General features: G+C 36.1%; 1 protein-coding gene across 1 annotated transcript in view; it reads left to right on the top strand.

Moving 5' to 3' along the window:
* The window catches only part of IntS8 (integrator complex subunit 8), a 232,475-nt gene that overhangs the window by 110,645 nt on the left and 96,182 nt on the right, over positions 1–25,648 (top strand). The window contains exons 13-14 of the mRNA XM_090368890.1: positions 13,089–13,249; positions 16,210–16,343. Of these exons, the coding sequence (XP_090225016.1) occupies positions 13,089–13,249; positions 16,210–16,343 (295 nt within the window). The remainder of the gene's footprint in view (positions 1–13,088; positions 13,250–16,209; positions 16,344–25,648) is intronic.

Here is a 25,648-nt window from a genome sequence, read left to right on the forward strand (position 1 = left end):
GGCACCAGTGAGGTGATCTGATAGAGGTGTACAAAGCCTTGAATGGTTTGAGCATGCTCAATGCTGATGGGATTCTTCCTCTTGCTCAGAATAATCACCTGAGAGGGCATAAATTCAAATTGAGGAAAGACAGATGTAGGATAGATGTGCGGAAATTTGCCTTTAGCCAGCAGGTGGTTGGTAGGTGAAACAGACTTCCATCCCTTGTCGTGGAAGTTGATAGCCTAAATAAGTTTAAGGTTCAGCTGGACAGGTATTTCGAACGAACAGAGGGGTGAAGTGGAAGTGGTTGTTTTTTATTTATTTATTTTACTTTATTTTTTTTGGCTGATGCTGCATAAGTTTGCTTTCTTGCATCAAATGCCTCTACTAATGCTAATATACCTTCATCGATATTGATAAATACACAAAAAAAACAATGGGCCCAGCACCAAACCCTGGGGGACTCCACTAATAACATTAGTCCATGTAGAGCAGTGTCCATTTATTACTGCTCACTGCCGTCTCTCCCACTCAACCATCCCTTTATCCATCGTAGCAACTTGCCCTTAATGCCACACTGCTCCAATTTGTACAGGAGTCTTCCATGTGCAACAGTATCAAAAGAAAATTATATTTTGCATCCAGTTCCTTTGTAACCACCTCATAGCATCCAATCAGATTGGTCAGATAAAACTTTCCCTTAATAAACCCATGCTGTGTCTGAACTGTTACTGCAGTCTTGTATATGTGATCCTGCATCATTTCTTTAACCAGCGACTCCATTATTTTCCCCAGAACAGAAGGTAAACTAACAGGTCTATAATTATTTGTGTCACCCTTTGAATCTCCTTTGTGAATTGGGGATACATTTGCACATCGCCAGCCCTTGAGGACCTCCCCTGAATCTAAGATTGCTCTCATAATTATTGCTAAGGGTTTGCTAACTTCACTCGCTGCCTCCTTCAATATAACTGGAAAGATTCCATCTGCCCCAGGTGCCTTTTTTTATGTTTAACTTCAGCAATTTCTCCTCCACTTTGCTCTCCGCTATTACAAAACCATTTAGCTTCCTGTTAGAGTTTATTAAACTTCTGTTCACCCCTTCTTTACAGAATTCCTCATGTGTGAATGTAGATGCAAAATACTCATTTAGTTTGTCAGCTGTCTGAGCAGGATCATCAACATTCGAACCACCATCATCAAGTGGACCAATCTGATTCATCCCCATCCTTCTTGAGTTTACATAAGTAAAGAAGTCTTTGTTGTTTTTCTTTGCATCCTTTGCCAATGATTTTTTGTAATCAGCTTTTGCTTGCCTAACCTCCTTTGTGCTTTGATTAATGACTAGCTTATATCTACCATAGGCTTCTGTGTCATCTGATAATTTATATGCATCCCATGTATTTTTCTTCTCTTCCATGAACCTCATTGGCACCTCCGTAGTCAGGTGGGCAGGAGCGGCAGTACGTAGCACACGCTGCTTGATTAGACCAGGGTTTAAGCCCATAACCACCAAATACGGAGGATGCGGAAAGGTCAGGGAATGACCACCACATATCCTCGGAGCAATATGGCCTTAGTTGCTAATGCTCCTAAAAACCAAACAAACGAGCTTCATTAGTTTATCTGCCATCCATTTAAGTCTAAATCTTGAACAGTATTTCTTAGTTGGTATGAAAAGCCTACTAGCTTCCAAGATTATTTCCTAGAATTCGCTGTGTTTAACATCATCAGTAACACCACTGTATAGAATTTAAAAACTGTCTGAAACCACCACTATAGTCACCTTTATGAAAGCAAAACCGTTCCATTTACCCTTGATCAGTGCTTTTTTTGGGACGGTCCTTGGAAGTTACAATAGTTTCTGTTGAGCGAAGAAAATTTTCATATAGCGAATGGATTAGGAGAGAATTAACTCGGTACGCACTGTTCGCATTTCGGGCATTTAGGCAATTAGTGCTGCTGCACGAATTAAGAGAGGTAAAGGGATTACCATTCTACAACTTGGTGGTACCTGGTAAAACCTATCCAACCACCTGTCCCACATACGGAGAAGTCGCGCTGGTCAAGAGTGATCAGGTCAAGGGGTATTCCCAGTGGGCTCCGGCCCACCTTTTCCTGTACAGTGGCCATATTCAAAAAAATTCAAAGTTAGATTTCTTTAGTGTGTTACATTTTCCATATCTTGTTGCATGTAAAATTAAAATTGAAAATTTTCGAAACTTTTATTAAGCACAATACACAATTAAAATACAAATAATTTTTACTTACAAATTTGTATGTTATTATTTTTTACTTATTTTATTCATATTTTACTTATTTTTTTATATACTTGAATAATAAATTTATGCTTAATAAACTCTGTTAATATACTTAATTTGTTGTTCTTATTCTAAAAACATTACTACTAAAGTAACAATATCAGGAAAAAAAAAATTTTAGAGTACTTTTCATATCCTTTTAATTTTCAGTTCTTCCTGATAGCAAAGAATCGGTACCGGCACCTATTTTTTTTTTCAAAAAAAGCACTGCACTTGATGGTAGTTACATCTTTAAGTAAATCCCACTTCAGTACACTGTGATCACTGTCACTTAGTGGTTCCTTTATCTGCAAATTCTTAATGCATGAATAATCATTGCTGATAATCAGATCAAAAGTATTACTCCCTCTGGTTGCCCTTCGAACATGCTGCTGTAGAAAACAATCCTCCAGTAAATCCACAAAAGCCTTGATAGTGTGCAAGTGAACAAGCCACAAGTTCCAGTCAATATCTGGAAAGTTAAAATCCCCCATTACAATACATTCTGATTTATTGGCCCACTCTATTTCTCTGCACAATTGTTCATTGTACTATCAGAGTCATGAGGCCTATAAAACACTCCTACTCTATTTTCCCTTTCCATTGTTTATGTCACACCAAACTGACTCAACATTGCACTGTCCACCCATTTAAACTGGATGTACTTCCTTAGATTTTATGTGTTTCTTAACTAGCAGCATAACCCCTCCTCCCTTCCAACTTTGTCTATCCTCTCAGTACACGTTGTACTCCCCAAATTCCAATTCTGCACTGCTTATATCTGTGTGACACCATGTCTCTGATATCCCAACAATATCTGCCTTTGATGTCTTAACCAGCACTTCAAATTCATCAAATTTATTTACTATACTCCTAGCATTGGTGTAAATGCAAGTATACATGCACCTGTTCTTATTCTCAGTTACCCTAACACAGCACATGTATTTACTTGTTCCACGATGACTCCCATCATCTTGCTCTCTAAGCTGCTGCTCATTAAAATAGAAGCAGTGCAAGAATCACTATCGCCTGCGTGCAGCTACTGTTAATCTTTTAGTTTGTGAGTTCTCCTTGCTTCTATTTCTGTACGAAGCATGGTGATTATGGGTGTATCTAACAAATCAAACTTAGCTTGAGAAAACCAGAGAAAGAATCATGACCCTGGCACTTGGTTTAGTTTTGCCAAGGTTAATATATATGCTCTAAATAGAATTAGCTACTGTGTGCTAATAATTAGCATGTCTTTCACCAAAATGCTTTAAATTGATTTGCAGAGAGAGGGGGGAGTCCTACACCCAAGTCATAATTTGTCATTGTGAACCTGAATGGCATGTGTAACTCAGCACAGAGTGAAAATAGAGGTTTCCTCTAATCTATGCCCATAAAGGTTTCCTCTGTTTGTGGCCCATCAAACTCAGTCATTAATACAAATTGAACCTAGACCATTTCAACTCCGATGTGAGAATACAGCCACTCTTTGTCTACAAGGATATAAGTTAATTTAGAATTTTAAATAATAATTAGCCACACCAATGGTATTTTTACCTTGTTGTCATTGTGGGGCTTGCATGTCTCAATGACCTACAGAGCTATGCTGGTGGTAGCTTACTACTGGTAGGGCCTCCCAAGCCAGAAAGGTTTGCAACTAGAGACTAGAAGAAAAAAAGATACCCTGATCCTCCAGGTTGGGGGTTGATGCAATGGGCCAGCTCCCCATTCATCATAAAACATTCTTTCAATGCTAAAAGACCTAAGAGAGAAAAAATTGGACGGACAAATAGGAATCGAACTGGCAAACGGAAAAGGATTATGAATTTTGGCTGCTAGAATGTACAAGGAGTTAGCACAAAACAAGATGAAATTTTATTGGAATTGGGAAAATATAAATTGGATGTGGTAGTCTTAACTGGAAGAAAGAAGAGGTGAAGAAATGAGTGGAGAATATATTTTCCTTTGGTCTGGTGTCGACCGACATGTAAGAGCTAAAGCAGGGGTGGCTGTACTTATTCACAAGAATATCAGAAAGTTTATTGAAAAATGGAGTTTTGTTGATGAACAAAAATAATGACCCTTAAAATTAAAATATATGGAAGAGAAATTACTATTATCGGGGTATATGCTCCTAATAATGAGTCTCCTACAGGTATTAAAGAAGATTTCTGGAAAAATCTGAAAGAAGTAATAGAAGAAATTCCACGTTGCAAAGAGATAGTCATAATGGGGGATTTGAACTCCAGAGTGGGACAAGCTGCGGACAGTGAAGTGGTGGGAAGACATGGAAAAAATGTAAAGAATGATAATGGAGAGAGACTGATAGAACTTTGCTCTTAATATAAGCTGTGGATTAGTAACACTTTCTTCCAACATAGAGACATTCATAAGTTCACATGGTTCCAAGGAACAAAAGGACTAAAATCAATAATTGATTATGTGATCACTAAACAACAAAGTACAATTTTTGTCTGTGATGTTAGAGCCCAGAGAGGAGCATATTGTGGCTCTGATCACTTTTTGTCATTCCCATGGATGTGTCAAAAAAGGAAGGAGAAAAGGAAGAAAGACCTTGAGAGGAGTGAACAACTTGACACCAAAAGATTCACTGTAGACTCACTAAAAGATGAGAGCACTAGGGACTTGTATCGACGAAGATTAGACCAAGAATTAAATGAAACCTATGGGGAGAGTGCAAAAGATATATATGAATACCTAAAGGAAACAGTGAAGAAAATTGCTGGAGAAACAGGAAAATCTCAAAAGACGAAACAAAATGATTGGCTGAACATGGAAATTAAGAAATTAATAAAGGAGAAAAAGGAAGCATACCAAAGATGGCTAAGCTCAAAAAGTGAAGTTCATAGAAAAATATATAAAGAAAAAAATAAGTGAAAGCAGACATCATCAAGGCAAAGAACGAGTCCTGGGATAGAGCATGTGGCGAGGTGTGAACAGCAAACTAGGATGTACAATATCTGCAGAGGCATGGAGAGTACTGAAGAGTTTAAGGACACCTCATAAGCAAAATGCTATACTGGAAATGATAGATCTGGAGGAATGGGTCAATTATTATGAATATTGAATGAAGGAAGAGAGGAATTTAGAGAAACTGAAACAGAGACAGTTGACTTGGAAAAAGGATTGAACATCCAAATTAAGGAAGCGGAAGTGGAAATAAAAATGGCATAACGTGGAAAAGCACCAGGACCAAGTGGAATTAACATGGAGCTGCTTAAATGTGGAGGTCAAAATGTTATAAATCTATTAACTCGATTGTTCAACAAATTATGCGATTGCAAAGAAATACCAATGAAATGACAATCGGATACATTACATCAGCGGTTCTCAACCTTTTTTGACTCACGAACTCCTTTCAATGTAATATTTTTTTATCGCGACCCCCTTTCAACATTATATTTTTAATGCGAACCACTAAGCCTATATTCTCTAAAATCGTATAATATTTCTGAATTTTTATTATAAAATATTTCCAGTACTATGTTTGTAAGCGACATTGCGCAATAATAAAAATTATTATTAAGTATTATTTATACTTTGTAAAGCAGTTATTATTCAGTCCAAACTGGATTTCGAACAGTCTAAGAGTAGAAAACTTGCTTCTTGCCCTAATGGTAGCCGAGCATTCTGGTCTCTTGCCAAAGCTATTGGCCGTAATTTTTACCCATCTCTGTTCCCACCTCTGTCAAAACCAGATGGTTCTGTTGCCACATCAGCCATAGATAAAGCTGACCTGAGAGCATCCTATTTTTCTTCCAACTCATGTATTGATGATCTTAGTAAATCACCTCAAACCATACCCGGTACACTCCATTCAATGCCTCCTGTGGTCTTCCGTCAAAAGTATGTCAGAAAGATTTTGATGAATCTGATGCTAAGAAAGCTCCAAATCCTGATGGTATTTCTCCACTTGTTCTCAAAACCTGTACCCCTGAACTTACTCCTGTTTTGTGTTGTCCTTTTTCACTTTCTTATTTCAATTTTCCTTCTGCTTGGAAATTTTCTCATATCTAGCCAGTTCCTAAAAAAGGGTGACAAATCCCTTCCATCCAATTATCGTCCCATTGTGATTACCTCTACTCTTTCCAAAGTAATGGAGAAATCAATTAAGAGCCAACTCCAAAACTATCTGGAAATCTTTCAACTGATCAACGATTGCCAGTATCGATTCTGTCAGTGTCATTCCACTGGTAATATTCTGCCTTATGTTACCCATCTATGGACAAATTCGATGGAAAAGTTCGGTAAAACTCAAGCTATTGCTCTTGACATTTCAAAGGCTTTTGATCTTGTGTGGCATAAAGGTCTTCTAAATAAGCTTCTATCCTATGGTTTTCCAGCTGTTCTTTGTAATAGGGTATCTAGTTTTCTCTCTGACCGCTCACTGCAGGTGATCGTAGACTGCTCTCTGTCTTCTAACTTCTCCACTAATGCTGGTGTTCCCAGTGTTCAGTTCTTTCTCTCACTCTTTTCCTCTTGTATTTTAATGGCCTTCTTCCATTGATGGGAAATCCTATCCATAGTTTGCTGACAATAGCACATTGCATTCCACCTTCCAGCTTGAGAAACCTTGCCCTGCTCAAACAGTTTCAACTTCTCGAGTATCCACTGCTAAATCTTTAAACGCTGATCTCTAGGTAATTCTCAAGTGGGGCAAAGATAACTTAATTTCAATCCTTTAAAAATAAGTCCTATATTATATCTCGCAAAAAAGATCTTTTGCTCCTGTACTTATCTTCGTTTACACTTCGAGCTCTAGGCAAGATCTTGAGGATTACCCTGACTTCTAATCTCTCTTGGCATAATGCACATTACAAATATTGCTTCCTCTGCATCTAAAAAACTGGGTTTTCTCTTTTGCTCTCGGCATTACTTGTCTCCCAAGCAGTTGTTGACCCTGTAGAAATCACAAATCCAGCCTACCATGGAATATTGTTCCCACATCTGGGGCAGTATCTCCCAAAACCTTTCTCAGGCTTTTAGATTCCATTCAAAAGAGGGCAGTTAGGTTAATTAATGTCTCATTTCTAACAGAGTCTCTCCACTATCTGCATGCCTTTCCTATAGATACTTCCATGGGCACTGTTCTTCTGAATTGGCTTCTATAATTCCCGCTCTCTCTTTCAAAGTAGTCCAAACACGTGCCACAACCAGTCAACATCCTTTTACTGTCCAAGTTCAAACTCACAGAACCAACTTTTCTTCTTCCTCATTTATTCATTAAACTTCTGTTTTCTGCAACAACCTTCCTTCATACATATTTCCTGAAATTTACAGTCTACAGAAGTTCAAGTCTAATGTCAACAAGTATCTTCTTTCATCCTTTAAACCCCATACACAGTACTAAGTACTATAGGTCTAAAAAAAAAGAAGTACCTATACATAACAGTGGTCCTTGAGAATGAAAAAAAAAATTTAGTATGGAAAACATATTTATTTAACATGATATACTATAAGATAGTAAACTACTTATAAGGAATTGTGGGAGATGTGGTTTCTTTATTTGGCAATTCTTTACTTTTTATTTAATTTTATTTTACTTTATTGTTTATTATTAGTTATATTTTGTAGTTTACAATAATATACCTATGTAAATTTAAGCAATCACCATTACAGAATTTTTAGTGCGAACTCCCTGGAACACTATTGTGAACCCCCATTTGGGAACTGCTGCATTACATCAATTTCAAGAAAGGTGACAGAAGAAGATGCTCCAACTATAGAGGAATCTACAATATGAGCTCTATTGCTGAACTATTTGGAAAAGTGTTAAAATCAAAACTGGAACAAGTGATTATTATTTCCGAGGAACAGTGTGGATTTTTGACTGAATGCTCATGTATAGACCATTTATTCACTGTTAAGCAAATTCTGGAAAAATGTCAGGCTACAAACCAAGATGTAGGTATGCTGTTCATAAACTTAGAGAAAACGTATGATAACATGGCAAGAAATCTTCTGTGGAAGGCTATGGAAAAAATGTCAATAAGCCAGCCATTAATTGAAATAATTAGAAGAATTTACAAGAACAATACATGCTGTATAAAAATTGATTCAAAAATATCAAGAAAATTTAAGATTTCCAAAGGACTACTTCAAGGATGCTGTTTGTCACCTACTTTGTTTAAACTGTACTTGGAAGTTGTTCTAAGACCATGGTCACAGAAGTGCATTTCAATGGGTGTCCTTGATCAAAATAAGTACCTTTACAATCTACTGTTTGCAGATGACTAAGTTATGGTAGCACAGGACGATGATGATGTAAACTATATGGGCAGAAAGTTACTAGAAGAATATAAAACATGGGGACTGACAGTTAATTTTAATAAGACTGAGTACATGAATCGAAGTGAGGAGGTTCTGGATTTAGATGGAATACAGGTGAAAACTGTACAAAAATTTAAATACCTGGGTGCAATTATTCGGTCTGACGGATCATCTGTGCAGGAAATTGAGAGAAGACTGGGTGAAGATAGAAAGGTCATAGGAATGCTTAATTCTGTGCTATGGAATAAAAATATAACAAAACTAAACATCAAATATATAATGCAATATTACAAAGTGTTTTATTATATGGATGTGAGACTTGGACATTAACTGAAAGATAAAAAAATAAACTACTAGCCATTGAGATGGATTTTTGGCGAAGATCAGCAAGAAAGTCTAGGACTGAAAAAGTTAGAAATGAGGTGATAAGGAACACAATGAATGCCCAAAACACCATCATTAATAAAAAGAGGAGAAAAGATTGGAATGGTTTGGCCAAGTGAAGAGAATGGAGGATGACAGATTGCCCAGAGGAGCCATGGAATGGATGCCATGGAGAAGGAGCAGCCATGAATAGAAGAGGACTGATGGATGAAGATTGGGAAGATAGAAGAAAATGGAAAAAAAGAATAAAGGAATGACTTTTTGATGTTAGGTTGAGGAGAACCATTGTAATAAAGGAATAAATCCTAAGAAGAATAAGAAATAATAATTATCAAATCACAGAGTTAGCCATTGGATAAAGTTGGAATATGTATGCTCAGCCCAGTCTTTGCTGATGGTCAACATGTATTGAATTCATAATGCATTTTCTAGAGTAGCTTCAAGAAATTGTCAAAGTGTTTAATGAATATAGCATATGACATTCATGAAGAAAATTCTATCCTGAAAATGTACACTAAGAACGTTTATAGAAAGTAATGCATTCTAGCAATATGTTTTGCTAATAATCAAATTAAGCTAAATTAAAGCATTATATCCACAGATGCCAACATATTTATAAAATACATTAACTATTCACTTTCCTTTTATTGATTAATAATAATTATTCATATCTCTAATTTGGCAATAAAATATTTTTGAGAATCCCACTACATTCAGAGATATTTTTATGTGCATTTGTAAGTATTATTCTCATACAATACATGTGCAAGGAAGTATTTACTCTTAACCAGAATACCACTGTATCTGTGATCAACTTTCATTTTTGATACCCACCTAACAGTTATCTTTGACTTCACTGAAAGATGAAATAACTGAGTACCTTCTGGCTTAACAATTCAGCTAAAGTACAACAGCATTTCATCATTTAAAATAAATAAATAAGGAGTATGTCACTGTACTTATCATTATTCAGATTTACTCAGATTATTATTTTTAATGGCACAGAAGCTTGTCACTCATATCTGTATCATATGTGTGTTCATGTGCTGTTCTGCTTGTTATGAGGGCTGAAAAACCTGGAATAACTCTCAGTAGGTAAACCCTATGCCCTTCATTCAAGGTGGGCTGATAGCAACCTTGATTGAGGAAGTTTGTAAATTCCTTCAGTTACTAAAAAGGGTGGAGGCATTCACAATGAGATGTAACAAAAACAATGCCATTTCACTTCAGTGATTTACTATGAACCAAAATGATTCTTTACACTAACTTGTTCATCTAGTAATTCCTTCAGTCATTTAGAAATCAAGCCCAACCCTCTCCCCAAAAGTGGTGGGCAGCATTGTATTGTGCTAAGCTGCCACAGAAGACTGTGTATATCATTATTGAATGTCTCCTTAATACATATATAAGTAGTAAGTCACCACCAATTTTAAACACACACACCAACCGTTTATGACTGATTGAATAATGAAATAAAATAAAATAAAATTATAGAAAAGACTGTAAAATAATATTTACAAAAAACTTTTAATTATTTACAAAAAACTAAACTATAACAAAAATTAAATAAGTTAAAATGCATTAAAATATAAATATAAAAGCGGTGGGCGCAATTGACCGGGCGCATAGATTCTGGGACCGCAAGTGGCTGGAAAGTCTGTGGATTGGATCCTCTGGTAACAATAGTATGAACAGAGACAGGGGAGTTAGGTTTCACCCCCTTTTTGAGGCGGTGGTTTTGGCCAGAGATAAACGTTTTAATTTTCCATGTCTCCAGACCACTTCCGGTTCTGGTACAAGTGAAAGGAATGCTGAGTATGCGCCTGGTCATCCACGTGTGCCGTGAACCTGGTATTTAAGTATGTGTCGCTTAAATCTCACTATTACTGAGGAAGGAGATAGACACCTCCGAAAGCTCTAATAGTGTTTTTTATCGTCTTTTTATCGCTTTTATATTTATATTTTAATGCATTTTAACTTATTTAATTTTTGTTATAGTTTAGTTTTTTGTAAATAATTAAAAGTTTTTTGTAAATATTATTTTACAGTCTTTTCTATAATTTTATTTTATTTTATTTCATTATTCAATCAGTCATAAACGGTTGGTGTGTGTGTTTAAAATTGGTGGTATGAATAATCCCAACCTCAGAGGCCTTATTGCAGATAAGTAGTAAGTGTTAATTTGTAAAAGACAGTAACATAGGAATAACATTAATGCAAACAATGCTATCATTTTTTTATTCCTTCATTTGCTGTACTTAAAGTATGGGGTGCACTCTACATTTTTTCAGAGAAACCATATAGGGTGGCACTTCTGGAGTCTGTTAGGATAGCTAGGTTATTTATATAGAGCAAATAAAATATTTTATTATATTTTAGAAACAAAAAACACAGAAGCCTGTAGTTTTAACATAAGCAAAGAATTCTTTCCTCCTTTTCTTCATGTCCTTTGTCAGAGACTTCTCATGATCTGCCTTAGCTTGCCTAACCCATTTAGTGGCTTGAATACAGAATAGTTTGTAACTTACTATAGGTTTCCATGGTAATTTATAATTATTCCATGTTTAGCTTGTAGAACAGTTAGTTTGAAAAATTACAGTTGTATTCTTCTTGCACTAACCATTTGCAATCTTCACTTAGTTTTTCTTTCTTTGTAAACCAGCCAAAATATCGGCTGATTTGCAAAGAAAGATTTTATGCATTAGGGGACTTTTACAGTGATTTGCATATTGAATTTTTCTGTTCAAATGAAACTTACAAAGCACTAAGAATAAAGGAAGTCATTCGAGACTTGAAAAATATTTTTTTTTTGTAATGAAGTTTCGTTAAAAATGGTATTTGTTGTAATAGAATTTTACTGTTACTATGAATACCATTTCTTATACTTATGAAGTAGATATAGGAAATGGTATTCATAGTAACAGTAAATTATATATTATATAAATACAGTAGAACCCAGATAAGAAATTCCCACATAAGAAGTTTTCCCCTGTACTAGGTTTGGTTTCTTAAGTCCCAATTTTTTCCAGCATAAGAAGTTTACCAAATAAAAAATTTTCCCCGCATAAAAAGTTCATTATAAACAATACACAGTGTATTATTATAATGGCGTTTTCCCACTTAATATGTTTTTAAATATAGAAATTATTTATTTTTAATATTAAAAAAATATTAAACTTTGTTTATATTGTTTAATATTAAAAAATATTAAACAATATAAACATTTGGTAATTGAAGAAGTGAGTGCCAAGCATCATTTTACTTCATAGTAAACCATTGAAGCATGTGAAATGGCATCGTTTTTGTTATATCTCATATTGTGAATGCCTTCACAACGAGTTGCCCTGATATTGCACCACCTGGCGTCTTCTGCATTGAATTGAATTTTTCTTCTGCATTAGTCTTCTGCATTGGCGAAGCGTTGCTTCGCCAATGCAGAAGACTAATGTTACATATTCTTGGCGGATACCACCACCCAGGGGTGGTAGTATCTGCTGGGAATCCATTGTGAAGTGTTGCCTATTCAAAAATCCATTGTCGAAATGTTGCTTATTCGAGGTAGTTCAATATCAGGGCAACTCATTGCGAAGGCATTCACAATATGAGATATAACAGGAACGATGCCATTTCTTCTACTTCGGTGGTTTACTACAAACTAAAATGATGCTAAGGTACTACTTTGTTTGATTAGTGAATTTTCCATAGTCCGAGGCTTTCAGTATTAAAATCTTTTTAGTATAAACATTTTGATATAATGGAAGTGACATATTGCAATTGTTTTCAATTATATCCATAATTGGATATGCAGACCAGGTTAAGCGTTAAGCTCTGATGGTTGTGAAGAGTTCTGAATTACTGAGTGGATTGTTGCTCTGTCTTATTGTAATTGTGACCTTTCAGTCATCTTTAACTTATGTATGTGTATCTTTTCATTTTTATTTGTTTAGTTAATATTTCATGCTCTTAGATCACTTTCCCTTCTAAGAAGTTTTCCTGCATAAGAAGTTCTAAACCTCCAGTCCCTAGGAAAACTTCTTATTCGGGTTCTACTATATATATTTGGTGGCAGTGATTAATTATTTTAAAATTGATTTCATATAACCACTATTGATGATTATCTGGTTGTATATTATTTCACTGCAGGATATTGTGTACATTATCAGCTACATTTTTAAAAGAATTTGAGGCTAAAGGAATTTTGTCTAAGCTGTCTACGTCAAGGGAACAACTTGCCATCCTGTTACCGAATACACCTACCATTACTGAGAGACTGGAAAGTCTGAAAATTGAACAAACATTTACAAGTATGTTTATATATTATAAATTTGCAAAATTATCAAAATGCTACTTTAAATGCATGTAATTATTAGAATGGGTTACCTTAAAAATCTAGTAAAACCTAATTAAGACATTTTGTAAATTTCAACACCTTTATGCGTTTTTATTCTACGTGTCTGTATATTTCAAATAATGGGCAGGAGTTACTTTCCTTCAGCTTATATCTCTCTTGAGTACCTAATCATTAGTAGATTATTTCACATATTTTAATACTCTTCAGAACAGAATCAAATTATTATTAGAATGTATAAACCCATTTATAATGAATACATACCATCTGTCAGTGTTTTTAATATTAGTATATGTGTCAGCAAAACGATGCAAGGAAACCAGCCAAAAAATAAATAAATCAAATTAAAAACCTTCCATTTCCCTATTTCTTTCAAGTACCTATCCAATTTCTCCTTTAATTTAGATGAAGTTCCAACCTTCGGAAGAGTAGGTGGAAGTTTATTCCAACAGTCAGTTGCTCTTTGTCTAAAGGAAAATTTTCAGACATTCAATCTGTGATTTTTTTCTCTCAATTTAAATTTGTTTTCTTGCGTGTATCACATGACTGAGATAAAAATTGCCTCAGGTCACCCCACAGACACCTGGTTTTCAAACACTGCATATTACAAAACTCACATCTCCCTGATAAAAATATCCCTTTGTATCCTTAACCAATCTTATTGCTCTTTATATTCTTTCCAACAGGTCTGCATCTTTCCTAAAATGGTGTCGTATTCAAGATAAGGCTTAATCATTACTTTATATAATGAAATAATTACCTCTTAATCTTTAATAGCAAAATTCCAATATATAATTGACAAAACCCCATGAACCATCCTAGTAGTCTGTCTACCCAGTACAGAAAATTTCATATTACTTTGTATAATTTCTCCAAAGCCATTTCATTTTCTGGATTCTTGGGTTTTGTGGTAACCAAGTGGCACATCACTCTAGGATTACTGCTACCCAGAAGCATGACTTTGTACTTGCCATTGTTAAACCTTAGCTGCCATTTACCATCCAAATAATTTATCTAAGTCTTGTTGAAGTAACATACTCTAACTGCTATTATTAACTACCCTGCTCATCTTTGTATGATCGACAAACTTAGACATTAAACTTGAAATACTTTTGTCAATATCATTAAGAACAGTAAGAGGCCAAGAACCAAACCCTGTGGGGCCCCACTAATAATACATTAGTCCATGAAGAGCAACGGCTATTTATAACTACAGGCAATCCCCGGCTTACGTAATACTCGACTTACGGAAATTCGACTCTACATAAGTTTTTGCCGGCCAGTGCAAACAAAAAAAATCACGGAATCATGGAAATATCGTAATGTAAATCCAATAATACATTGGTTTTTTTTGGTAATTCATTCCAAGGTCTTGGAAATTGAAATTTTTGCTATATAACTAAGCTATTTATCTCTCTAAAAGTTCATTTTATAATGGAAATTGCACTACACTTTCATCGTTATCATATGTTCCGTTATAAGAATCAATTTTGAAAGCCTTTGTGCTATTTTTCTAAAGCATATTTCTGGAGGTCACTACCATAAAATAATAAAAACAATTTGCGCTTTCCAGTTTGTTGGGCTTTTCTGTTAGTGCAACTTTTATAAACGAGTAGTAAACTCGATCTTATTGCGTTTGCGATAATACCGATAACTGGAATTCTGTGGGTTTTTATGTTACAGTATTATAGTGAAATGAGTTCCCCTTCACTGAAATCTTCTCTTCATTCCTATTTACATATTACACTGATGAAGGGAAAGCGACCAAAGAAAGTTCAAGTAGTGGCAGTGCTAGGAAACTAAACAAAACTGATTTAGAAATGAAGATAAATTATTAAGAAGTACCAAGCAGGACAGAGTTTGTCATCTATTGCATGGTAATTAGGTTTTGCTGTTTCAACAGCGAATACTATTTTAAAGGACAGTGCATGTAGAAAAGAACATGTTAAAGGATCAAAGCATTTAAGAACAACAGTGTTCAGGTACTATATCGAAGATGGAAAAACTATTAATAATATGGATAGAAAATCAGATTCAAGAGCAAGAGCCCCTGAGTCCAATTTCAAGCAAAAGCAAGAAGTATTTATGAAGATATTAAGGATAAATACAACGAACCCCAAGCCAAGTTCGTGGCAAGCAATGGGTGGTTTAATAGGTTCAAGCATTGCGCTGGTTTCCAAAACATTAAAGTATGTGGTGAAATCGCCAGTGCCGATTCTGCAACTGCAGAGAAATTTAGTGATGTGTTTGAAAAAACCCCTTCTAAATCTCCACCGCCGTCAACTTCTGCAGCGGCATGCTTAACAGCTGGAGAGTTAATTCTGGCAAAGATGCTCGAAAGGTAAAACTTGATGACATTGTCTGTTTCCTCTATCTTTTTGTAATTTTATAATTTTGAAATTTTTATAATTTTGTACACTTTAGTAATTTTTCCTGCGCACAAAATAAAAAATTTAATAAATAATTCTATTTACATGTTCATCGAACATTTCTTTTTTGTTTCAATCAAATTCAGCACACATAGTTGTGAGTGCTGCATAAGCATTTAGGGAAATTCTTATTTACGTAAAATTCGACTTATGTAGTGTTCTGCAGAACACAACCCTTACGTAAGTCAGGGAGTGGCTATATTTTTCTTACCACTTAACCATCCCCGGGTGCATTTTAGCCACAGTGGCTGTTGTGCCAAGAATTCTTAAATCAATCAGTCAACTTAACCATCCCTGTATCTATATTAGTAACTTGCTCTTAATGCCACAAGTTTATAAATTGCTCATGTGGAGCTGTATCAAAAGCTTTACTGAAATAGAATTTTGAGTTACCAATATGTTTTATTTTTGCATTCAATAGAAACAACAGATATTCACTATATATTCCTAAACATAATTTTAAATAATGTTTTCTGCTTTATTTCAGATGATAATTCTGTAAGAATTGGCCAACTAGAAGGTGATTTAATAGCTTCATATAATCCTTCAGCAATCAGATCTTTAGTAAATCAACTGAGAGCAGCTGGTAGTTCTAAACCACTTTGGACACTGAATAAAAAGGTTATTACAGTTTATTTTTATTATTATTATCAGAGTATTTTTATCAAGAAAAATTTTATTTATATACCTTTTATATATATATATATATATACAGTGAAACTTCCTTTTAACGGACAGCCATGGGGAACAAGAATGTGTCCATTAGAGAGAAGTGTCCACTAACAAGAAGTCTGAGGGAGAGAAAAAAAAAGAAAGAAAGAAAAATCGTTAAACGTTTAATGTAAAATTAAATTAAAATATATACAGATTTTGAACAATATTTTTGTAAATAATATACAATTACATACACAAGAGATAAAGAAAAATCGTTAAACATTTAATGTAAAATTAAATTAAATTATATACAGATTTTGCACAATATTTTTGTAAATAATATACATACAATTGTGCTATGCATATTATGACTTTATCTTAAGAAAAATACATAGAGTAATCACTTATTTTCTTCTGCACCTTCTTCCAGCTGATAATTTTGTTTTCAACATTTGTTTGGAGTGAAGAAACAATCAAAAGTCCTTCAGTATCTTCTTCAGCGGCGAAAAACATTTTTAAAAGGTTGATTTGTATGAGCGCTTCAATTTTAATCGGTGGTTCGTCGTTAATATGTTCTTCGACAGAATGACGTCCTTCCATTTCTTCATCCTCGTGAGGAACTTCTCGAAAAATATCGATGATAATGTCGTTGATATCTAGAGCACCATCTTTTGTAGTGAGATTTGAGTCTATATCTTTGTAGCTAGGGTCACTTGTAGCGGAAGTATCGCACATTATCAATAGATGTTGAAGTTCTTGTTCTTCTTGGTACTCCACATTGCTGTTCACAACTTCAATTTTTGCGTTTGAGAAGCCAGACTTTACAAAACAGTTCACGACAGTTTGTTTTCTAATTGCGTTTACTGAAAAGGAAATCCATTGAATCGCATCTAGGATGCCGAGTTTCTTTGCAAGGTCACTCGCACATGTTATATCGTTCATGTTTGCAATGAGATGTCTTAAAACACGTTTTCTGTAGTGAAGTTTAAAATTTTTTATTATCCCTTGATCCAAGGGCTGACACTCTGTAGATGTGTTTGGTGGCAGAAAAACGATTTGAATGTTGGACAATTCAATGTGCAGGTGAGATTCAGTATTATCCATGAAAAGAATAATTTTTCTGTTTTGATGAATCATGTTTTGGTTAAAGTGACTTATCCATTCAATCATGATATCTCGTGTCATCCACGCTTTTTTATTAGACTTCCAGTCAACATTCAGAAGATTCAACTTTATGCCCTTGAAACAACGAGGATTTTGTGGTTTTCCTATAACAAGAGGTTGTTCAAAGTCTCCCAGCATATTTGTACACAATAGTGCAGTCAAGCGTTCCTTAGAAATTTTTCCGCCCTGGCACTTTTCGTTTTTTAGACTCATTGTTTTTTCAGGAAGAGCTTTAAAAAACAACCCTGTTTCGTCACAGTTGTAAATATCCTTAGCTTCAAAATCACGGCATAAATCTTCCAATTTGACAGTCCACTCTGTTACAACGCCAGTATCAACAGATCCACCTTCACCACTTACGGTTTTCCAAGAAATTTTATGCCGAGCTTTGAACTTGTCTAGCCATCCCACAGAAGCTTTGAACTCATTTACTCCCATAGATTTCGCAACCTCCAAAGCCTTTTCCCTAATAATAGGCCCATTAATGGGAATTTTTTTAGCACGTGCATAACAAAACCACTCATACGTAACATTGTCAATTTGAAGTCCAACAGTTTTCGGGAACCTGATTTTTGAACCTGATCATTTACGTATTGCCAAAATTGTTTGAGCAGTTCATTTTTTTTCTTTAGAATGTCGCTTACCTGCGTCTTCCCGATTTTGAATTTTGCAGCGAGATTGTGAACACTATTTTTTTGCCGATCATATGCATTAATGAGTTCGACTTTATCTTTTAAAGTTAAATGTTTACGATAAGACATTGTGCACTTCACACGACACTGAACAAAACTGAAAACTCAAACTCAAAAGACGAAAGGCCGACAAAATCCCCCCCCCCATGCACACACAGAATTCATCAGAAGTTTTACACGTGCCTTAAAATTCTTGATAAAGGGTTTAGAACCGCGATGTAAACCTTGATAAAATTCAGAGAATCGGAAATAGAAAATAAAAACACGATTGAGGCAATACGTGGAAAAAACGTTCCTAGAAAAAGGGCCGTGAGCTCGCCCGCTGTCCGTTATGGGGAGATCAAATTATTGAGGCAATACGTGGAAGAAACGTTCCCAGAAAAAGGGCCGTGAGCTCGCCTGTTGTCCGTTATGGGGAGATCAAATTAAGTGCTAATCTAAACGAAACAGTGCAGATTGCCTGTCCGCGTCCGTTACAGAGAATGTCCGCTAGACAGAAGCTGAAAACATGTTAAAACCAATAGAGGAGAGTTGGGGAATTTGAAAATGTCCGTTGTAGAGAAATGTCCGTTAAAGAGGTGTCCGTTAGGAGAAGTTTCACTGTATATATATATATATATATATATATTTTTTTTTTTTTAATGAAAACCCCAAACACGAGAGGTATTAGAACCTATAGTACTTAGTACTGTGCTTGGGTTGGAGGTTCAGAAGACGAAAGAAGATATTTGTTGACATTAGACTTGAACTTCTGTAGACTGTAATTTTCAAGAAATATGTATGAAGGAAGGTTGTTCCAGAAAACAGCACTTGAATGAAGAAATGAGGAATATGAAAAGTTGGTTCTGTGAGTTTGAAGTTGGACAGTAAATGGATAGTGGCTGGTGGCGGCACGTGTTTGGACTGTTTTGAAAGAGAGAGCAGGAATTATACAAGCCAATTCAGAAGAACAGTGGCCATGGAAATATCTGTAGAAAAGGCATGCAGCAAAAACAGTACGTCTATGAGACAGCGAGTGGAGAGACTGTTAGAGATGAGTCATTAATTATCCTAATTACTCTATTCTGAATTGCATCTAGAAGCCTGAGAGAGGTTTTGGGGGGGCACCACCCCAGATGTGGGAACAATATTCCATGGTAGGGTGGATTTGTACAGAGTGAACAGCTGTTTCGAAGAAAAGTAATGCCGAGAGCAAAAAAGAAAACCAAGTTTTTTAGATGCAGCGGAAGCAATATTTGTAATGCTTGTGCCAAGAGAGATTAGAAGTCAGGGTAATCCCCAAAAGAGATATATCAACTTGCCCAGAAATCAGAGTGTCACCAAAGATAAGCATAGGAGCAGAAGAATCCTTTTTGCGAGATATAAGACAAGACTGAGTTTTAGAAGGATTGAAATCAACTAAGTTGTCTTTGCCCCATTGAACAATTACCTGAAGATCGGCATTTAAGGAATTGGTAGCAGATATTCGAGAAGTTGAAGCTGATTGAGCAGGGCAAGGTTTCTGAAAATGGAAAGTGGAACGTAATGTGCTATCATCAGCAAAACTATCGATAGGATTTCCAGTCAGTGGAAGAAGGTCATTAATATACAAGAGGAAAAGAGTAAAGGAAATAACTGAACCTTGGGAGACACCAGCATTAGTGGAGAAATTAGAAGACAGAGAGCCATCTACCATCACCCTCATTGAGCCATCAGAGAGAAAACTGGATAACCAATTACAAAAAACAGTTGGCAAACCATAAGATGGAAGCTTGTTTAGAAGACCTTTATGCCAAACACGATCAAAGTCTTTGAGATGCCAAGAGCAACTGCTTGAGTTCAAGAGCAACTGCGAACTCTTCCATTGAATTTATCCATGAATGGGTAACATAAGCCAGAATCTCACCAGTGAATCGACACTGACGGAATCCGTACTGGCGATCTTTGATCAGACAGAAGGTTTCAAGGTAGTTTAAAAGTTGGCGGTTAATTGGTTTCTCCATTACTTTAGAAAGAGTAGAAGTAATTGCAATGGGATGATAATTGGATGGGAGAGATTTGTCACCCTTTTAGGAACTGGCTGGATATGAGCAAATTTCCAAGCAGAAGGAAAAACACCTTTGGAATAAGAAAGTGAAAAAAAGGCAGCAAAGAATAGGAGTAAGTTCAGGAGCACAGGTTTGACAAGTTGCGAAAAACCATCAGGACCTGGAGCTTTCTTAGCATCAAGATTTGTCAAAATCCTTCTGACATCCTTTTGATAGAAATCCACAGGGGGCATTGAAAGGAGCATGTTGGGAGGTGTTTTACCAAGATCATTAATACATAATTTGGAAGAAAAATGAGATGCTAGCAGGTCAGCTTTATCTTTGGCTGAAGTGACAACAGAACCATCTGGTTTTGACAGAAGTCGGAGCAGAGATGGACAAAAGTTGCGACCAATAGCTTTGGCAAGAGACCAGAATGTTTGGCTACCATTAGGGCAAGAAGAAAGTTTTCTACTCTTCGCCTGTTCAAAATCTAGTTTGGACTGATTAATAACTGCTTTACAATTGTTGCAAACTTTGCTGTAGGCTTTGTTTGTTATTTAGTTTTTAGGAGCATTAGCAACTAAGGCCATATTGCTCGGGGATATGCAGTGGTCATTCCCTGACCTTTCTGCATCCTCCGTATTTGGTGGTGATGGGCTCGAACTCCGGTCTGATCAAGAAGCGTGTGCTACGCACTGCTGCTCCTTCCCACCTGGCTACGGAGGCGCCTTTGCTGTAGGCAAAAAATGAAACTGAAGAATTGGAAACAAGCTAATTACGATATGCAACATCCTTCTCTTAAACAGCCTTAGCACATTTATTGGAAAACCTAAGTTTAGATAAAGGTCGAGATTTTAAAATGGACTGTGGGATAAAGGATTCCTTTTCTACAAGAATAATTTCACTGACATGATCTGAGCAGACGTTGATATCAGAAATTTTGAAACAGTAATCCGACCAAGGAAAAGAAGAAAAGAAATCTCATAGGTCATTCCATTTTGCATTCTTGTAATGCCAAACAACACGAGATAAAGGCTCCATTGGACGAGACAATCACCAAGTTGTGATCTGAGGTGCCTAAAGGACCACTCACTTCGACTGTGTACTTAGAAGGGTTGTTTGTGAGAAAAAGATTAAGCGTGTTGGCTGTATGGTTAGGATTGTCCAGTATTCTTGTAGGTAAATGAACAATCTGTGCAAGGTCATTAGTAATTGCAAAAGCCTCAGCACCTTGACCAGCTGGGTCGGTGTGACTAGAAAACAGAAGCCAGCTGGAATTGTGAACATTAAAATCACCAAGGAAAATTACCTCACTGTTAGGAAAGTTGGACTGGAGAAAGTCAAGTTGCAAAGAGAGGAAGTCAAAGAGCTCCAAGTGATTAGTGGAGTTATGAGAGCAGTAGAGACAACAGATGAATTTGACAGCATGAGGTAGAGAGATTTTAAGCCAGAGAAGATCAAAAAAAGAAGATTCCAAATTACCAAGTCTCTGACAGGGAATATCAGAACGGACATAGACCCATGTACCACCTTTGAGGTGAAAGGAATCATATAGCGAATAATTTGGGCAACTGAGATGGCAGTAGTTGAATCAACCGATAACTGAGATTTTGTCAGAAAAAGTTTATAGGGTTTTGGCAGACTGCAAGTGGAAATGGACATCATTGAGATTAGAATTGGGGCCACTTATATTTGTGAAATGAACTAGGAAGTGTTTGGGAGGTTTAGATCTTTTCACCGATAAGCTTACTGTACTAGTTTGACAATTCATGGTGTATTCAATAGTAAGAAAAAGTAGGGGGGACATGCTGTATGAAGAAATTAAATTTTTGGATACAGTCAGTCCTCGTATAACACGTGTTTACACTACACAAATTCGATCATACACGATTTATAAATAGGGGAACGATATCGTATATAACACGAACCGAATTCGCTTATGCACGATTGCCTTTGTGTTTACAAGAAATGGCAGTCGGACACGGAATCACCCCAACTGAACACAACACGATAGGAATGAAGAGAAGATTCTGAAAATGTATTTATGTTTTTGATATCAGTGAAGGGGAAACACATTTCACCATAATAACGTAAAATTCCAGCTATCGGTATTATCGCAAATGCAATTAGATCGAGTTTACTGCCAGTTTATAACAGATTCCACTAGCAGGAACACAACTGGAAATTGTTTTTATTGCTTTATGGTAGTAACCCCCAGAAATGTGCTTTAGTAAAATGTGAGCTAGTGAGGTGCTAATAGAGTTGTCTCTGCCTTTATGGTGCTGTTTATTCAGCTGCTACACATGCACAGCTTTGTTTATGTGAATCAAACATGCCTCCTCATTTTGTAATTGTACTTTATTCCCTAAAAATGAGTAAAATACTTAAAAGGTGTGAAAAGGAAGCGTCCTGGTGAAGACACTACAGATTCAGAGAGAAAAAGAAAAGCAATATCGATAAACAGAGGCGGACTGGGTCAAAAATTCTTACCCAGGAAAATTTGTAGTGGCCTCACACCGGTCCCCGGCCCACCGGATTTTCCCTGATAAGGCTTATGGCCAGTTCGCCTCTGTCGATAGAGAAAAAAATATGAAATTGTGAAACACTTTGAGTGAAATGAAAGACCATGTGTTATTGCACATGCTACAGTCCTAAATGAGGCAAGGCCAAGAATTACAAAGAATGCAGAGAAAATAACAACTTTCATGGCAGGAACAACTCAAAGTGTAATTATAATCCATTAGATTAAGACACAAAGAATTGGAAGAGATGGAACGGCTGTCATCTGTTTGGATAGAAAAATCAAACAAAAAACAAGTTTGCTTACAATAGAAGCAAAAGCATTAGCAATATTTTATTACGTAATAGTTGTAACAAAATACGTAAGTATTTTATTACGATTATTTATTGTGTTTGGTAATGTTTTGGTTACAAATGTGTGTTCAATCTTAGGTGGTTGGCACCTAACCCCTATTTTTCCCATAGGGCCTGTTGTTTATATTGCACGATTTTGCATTGCACGAGAGTTTCTAGGAACACAACTATCGTGCTATACGAGGACTGACTGTATGGCATACACATGGTAAGAATATAACCAAATCCTTGACATAACGTGGCCTCGACATTGCTCTCAGCATACACACTACTTGGACTCCTTCCAGTCAATATTTGTCAGAGTAGAGGTAGCAAGATTATACACTAGCTGATCTGGAATTCTCCTAAAGAGTTACCAATAGGTTCAGTCCGGTGTACTAACTAGCGGCCGGCCTGTGACCACAGTTTTAGAGCTGTACCCTCAAAATTTAAGGAAGATTGGATCTCACCATAATGTCCATCATAGCCTCAAAAGTCATCAGTCATACTGCATGATGGAAGAGACGGGGAAGGGTTAACCGGAACTTAGCTCTGGAGACTAAACATGGGTTCCACCACTTCAAGCCTCCAATAAGCAAATTGGTGATATTGCACCGGTTGATGAGAGTCATCTGCCACCTAGTATTGCCTGGTAACACAGAGGGGCGGAATTCATCCATGTGGTGTGGGTGCCACACTTCAACCCCTGCTTATGTTGATTCACACCTGGTTATCACCCACAGTGTGCTTGTGCATGGAGGTTATACCCAGGATTACTAACAGTCCCACCATCGTGAAGGTGCAAGCAGAGATTATGGCTGTAACAGACCGTCTGGACTTTGCCGAAATTGGGTCCACTTGACTTGAGTGTCACCCGAATATCAGCTCCATCAGCATATATTTGGTAGATACTTAAAATGAGAACACACTCATTTATTCAACAGGTAGTTTTTTTTTTCATTTTACAATAATAATAAAGTTGAAATATACTTAAAGATTTGGATCTTCAAGGAGCTTTTTAATGGTTTTTCACTGTAATAATAAAATGTACACTGCATTAGAAGCACCCCTTCTATAGGAATGGACTGGTCTGTAATGCTGGTGAAGACTTAATGTCAGGAACAACTGAAATAAGATTTTAATTCACACACACACACACATGGTGATCAGTTTTTTTTGTGTTTGGGGAAGAATAGTTCAGTGAAGTCTTTCTGACTTCAAACATAGTATGATTGTGGGGCAAGACTTGCAGGTGCCAGAATCTTAACAACAGTCAACATGATTAAGTTCTCCTGTTCTCTGAGGTCACAAGTCTAATGTGACTGGCTCAACAGTGGCTAAACAACCGACCAAAGATTAGGCATGGGATAGCGACATGTGGTCAATGCCCATGATGAGAGTATGTGTTTTTTTGTAACACAGCACCGTGGACTGCGTCCCAGACATTAGTTTGTGGAATTAATGTCTGGCACTCACTGAATGTCCTGTTCATACTGGAACAGAAATTCAATGCCACGACTAGCCACTTGACAATGTGCAAGCATTATTGGATTCTGGCTACAGTGTATGGCTGTGTATTTCCAAAACTATAAAGAGCTTCAAAAATATGCAGTGTGCAAACATTATTGGATTCTGGCTACAGTGTATGGCTGTGTATTTCCAAAACTATAAAGAGCTTCAGAAATATGCAGTAGTTAATAAATAGTTTAAATTCCATTAATTGTATAGGATAGTTTATTTTTGTATTTAGATAAGTATTTGGAAATCTACAGCTTAATATTCAGATAGCCTTTACTATTGATTTTGGCTGGAACTTTGTAACTTTTGTTGGGTAACTTAAAAATTTAATTTCACTGCTGGTTAAAAGTTTTGTCATCAGTATAATTTCTCTAATAGTTTAATTTAAATTCCGTAGTATATTTTAAGTTTAAATTTGAAAAGGATTTGGAAAGCTACAGCTTAATATTCAGATAGCTTTTTTTATTAATATTTTTGCAGGAACTTCATAACTTTCCTTCTTTAGCTTAAATTTAACTTCTTTAGTGGTTAAGGTTTGTCAATAGTTTAATTTCTGCAATATTTTGTTAACATAAATTCTGTAACATAAATTTTGTTAACATAAATTCTGTAATGGTTGCTACACGATCCACTTACAATACAAAGTCCAAGGATATTGGGATTCGAGCAGAAATTCCTGCAGGCATTTTCATTGTTAGTCATGACTTCGTCGTTTGTACAGCTGTAGCATGTATTCTAAGGCTGTTCTAGTAGACAGACCTAGCTCGACTGATAATTTTTTCTTTGCAATCGATGTAAGGAGTGTACCGATCTCAAATTACAACTTGGTGTGTTACAAGAAGAATTTGAATCACTGAAGGAACAAGTGCTTGCTCTAGAAACAAATGTAACTGGAAGCTGGTCAGGAACTGAAGTATCTTGTGAACTGCCAGATGATACACCCCTGATTAGGGTCACAGAAAAGAATAGTCAAGTACAGACTGCTCTGAGTGATCTAGTTTTATTGGGAGGATATTGTCAGGGAAATGGGTAACAT

The sequence above is a fragment of the Mastigoproctus giganteus genome, chromosome 2, assembly GCF_048544385.1.
Source record: "Mastigoproctus giganteus isolate SK-2022 chromosome 2, ASM4854438v1, whole genome shotgun sequence".
NCBI lineage: Eukaryota > Metazoa > Arthropoda > Arachnida > Uropygi > Thelyphonidae > Mastigoproctus > Mastigoproctus giganteus.